The following is a 2,959-nucleotide window of genomic DNA, read 5'->3' on the forward strand; positions in this document are numbered from 1 at the left end:
AAGGATGAAGTTGATAAACGATGGTAAAAAGATGATAAAAGTCTCAATACAATAGGAAAGACTAGTATTTATACTAAACTAGTTACCAAGGATTACAGAAATTGAGTAACTAAGTGCAGATAGTGCAGAAATCCACTTCCGGGGCCTACTTGGTGTGTGCTTGGGCTGAGCATTGAGTTTTACACGTGCATAGACCTTTTTTAGAGTTTAACGCCAGCTTGGATGCCAGTTTGGGCGTTTAACTCCAGTTCTGGTGCCAGTTCCGGCATTTTACTCTAGTAAAGGGTCTCTGGCTGGCGTTGAACGCCAGTTTGGGCCATCAAATCTCTAGCAAAGTATGAACTATTATACATTGTTGGAAAGCCCAAGATGTTTACTTTTCAACACAATTGAGAGCGCACAAATTGGGCTTCTGTAGCTCCAGAAAATCCACTTCGAGTGTAGGGGGTCAGAATCCAATAGCATCTGCAGTCCTTTCTCAGCCTCTGAATCAGACTTTTGCTCAGATCCCTCAATTTCAGTCAGAAAATACTTGAAATTGCAGAAAAGCACACAAACTTATAGTAAAGTTCAGAAATATGATTTTTGCATAAAAACTAATAAAAATATAATAAAAAGTAACTAAAACATACTAAAAACTACCTAAAAATAATGCCAAAAAGCGTATAAATTATCCGCTCATCAGTCATCATGAAAAGGCTCAAGAAAAGGCTAGATGAAGCCAAAGGACTTTGGGCTGATGAGCTCGGTTCTGTAATCTGGTCGTACCGAATCTCAGCCCAAAGATCGACTGGGGTGACCACCTTCAGGCTAACATACGGCCTAGAAGTCGTTACTCTTGTTGAGATCGGAGAACCCATCCCTCGGAGGACCGCCAAAGGACATGACAAAACAACAGAATGGGATCTCATAGATGAGGCTAGGAGCATAGCCTACCTACAAGAACTCGCCATGAAACAAAGGGTAAGCCTGAGGTACAACCAAGACGTCATAAAACAAGATTTCAAGAAAGGAGATTTGGTCTACAAAGCAACGACATCGGCCTTCCCACCCCGAGAGAAGGGAAACTAACTCCCAACTAGAAGGGACCCTACCGAGTCAAGTCTGTAATCGGGAAGGGAGCCTACAAGTTGGAAGGACTTAATGGCACCAAACTACTGAGATCATGGAACGCCGCGAACATACAGCGTTACTGTTCATAACCGAACTCTGCCAAGTTGATGACTTAGGATATTTTAAGGTTTATTTACATATTTCATATTCTTTTTTGCTTCTGTTTTAATTTTTTCCACTATCATGTTCTTTATTTTCTTTTTCGAGCACTCTTTCCTATGCAAAAAGGGAGGTTTTAACAAGGCCCAACTTTAATAAAAATTCCTTCAAAAGAAAACTTCCCTCATCTTTCATGTTTTTAAATGAACAAAACGATACCTAAAAAATAGCCACCCCAGGGGCTGATCACCTACGGGACCAACAACACAGATATGAAAAAAAGAAATAAACATAGAATTCAGCCCACCAAGAGGCCTAAAATAGAATTCATAAGAAGCAAACCAAACAGGTTACCAAGGCAGAGTATAAACACCAAATAGACGGCTTATACACTTAGAATTTCTTACAAAAGGCATAAAAAAAACTATTCTAAGTCCACAATTTCTCTATCCCTCACGGTTCGAAAGGCTTCCAACACGGACACATCCTCGTCATAAGCCAACACCTGAACTTGGGCCTTCAAAGTTTCTATGATCGCCGAAATAGCATCTCTAGCATCACAAAGCAATCGCTCCTTGTCCTACTTCAAATGAGCAACCTCGATCTTCAAAGACTCTAACTTGGGGAGACGAAGAATCTCCAAACCGGCATCCTCAGCATCCTTCACAGCCTTCAACTGGGCAGTCTCGGAATCCTCCAGCTGCTTCTTTAGCCTGCTGACTTTTGCCTTGGAATGGCGAATCTTTCCATCCAGGAAAATCACCTGGGACAGCATCGGCTCCGCCTTCCGAGCAATGGCAGCCGGATGAAGGAGAGCACGATACACAAACTTTGCTTGGCTGGCAAGGTCACAATTCTGGAAGAAGTCTTCAGTCGCCCGGTAAAGAATGATGATCAATGAAGGTCAAAGCATCAAATCCTCGATCAATCATAGAAGGAACAGTTGGAGTTGTAATGACCTAATTTCTGATATGTCATGATCATACAAGAAGTCGAGTGTTACCAACTTGCTTCCTTAATTTATAAATATTTTTTAATAATGAGCTTGTGTCTTATTAGGGTGTTATCATTTTTACGGATAAATTTTTTTAAAACGTTTAAGAGAACAAAAAAACCAACCATACACAAATAGGAATATAAAGGAACATAAGAAACAAATATCCAAACTGATAATATACATCATATACATCACAAGCAGTTAAAAACATCCAAATATCCAGCCTTTATCAGAGTATAGATCTCAGTTAAAACACTCCAAGAAATAGCTAGATAATAACTATATACATATATATACATACAACATCCCAGGCCTTGACCTGTTCAAGAAGTCCCTGATGCACGAAAACTTGTCTCTCAACAAATTTCCCTTCGACAAGTATACCGAATTGTCGTCAAGTAATAACTCACAAAAGAGTGAGGTCGAATCCCACAGAGATTAACGGATTAAGCAATCAATGGTTAATTGATTATTCTAGTTAGACGAATCATTAAGGAGTGATGAGCAATAGGAAAAGTAAATAGCACAAAAGTAAAGAAAGAGATAAAGTGCAGAAAAGTAAAATGGCAAGAAAAATAAATGTAAGAACTAAAAATAAAATGAACATTGGGATCAAAAGATATTGCAATCCTCCGGATCAAGTTCATTCTCATCTCTTCCTCAATCAATGCATTCATTGATCTCTTTGGCAATCTTAAGTGATTGGATCCCAATTCCTTGGCAATCCAATCTCTCTAAGCTTGAACAATT

At 39.3% G+C, this 2,959-nt stretch overlaps 1 protein-coding gene across 1 annotated transcript; it reads left to right on the forward strand.

Moving 5' to 3' along the window:
• Positions 1-690: 690 nt before the first annotated feature.
• LOC148580411 (uncharacterized) lies at positions 691-1,071 on the forward strand. The gene has a single exon (XM_088492136.1). The coding sequence runs from the start codon at positions 691-693 to the stop codon at positions 1,069-1,071; it is 381 nt and encodes a 126-aa protein (XP_088348262.1).
• Positions 1,072-2,959: the final 1,888 nt, after the last annotated feature.

Source organism: Arachis ipaensis, chromosome B10 (assembly GCF_059453495.1).
Source record: "Arachis ipaensis isolate K30076 ecotype BB chromosome B10, ASM5945349v1, whole genome shotgun sequence".
Lineage (NCBI taxonomy): Eukaryota > Viridiplantae > Streptophyta > Magnoliopsida > Fabales > Fabaceae > Arachis > Arachis ipaensis.

Coding starts and splice junctions, on each gene's coding strand:
- LOC148580411 (XM_088492136.1), top strand. CDS start 691: ATGAAAAGGCTCAAGAAAAGGCTAGATGAAGCCAAAGGACTTTGGGCT.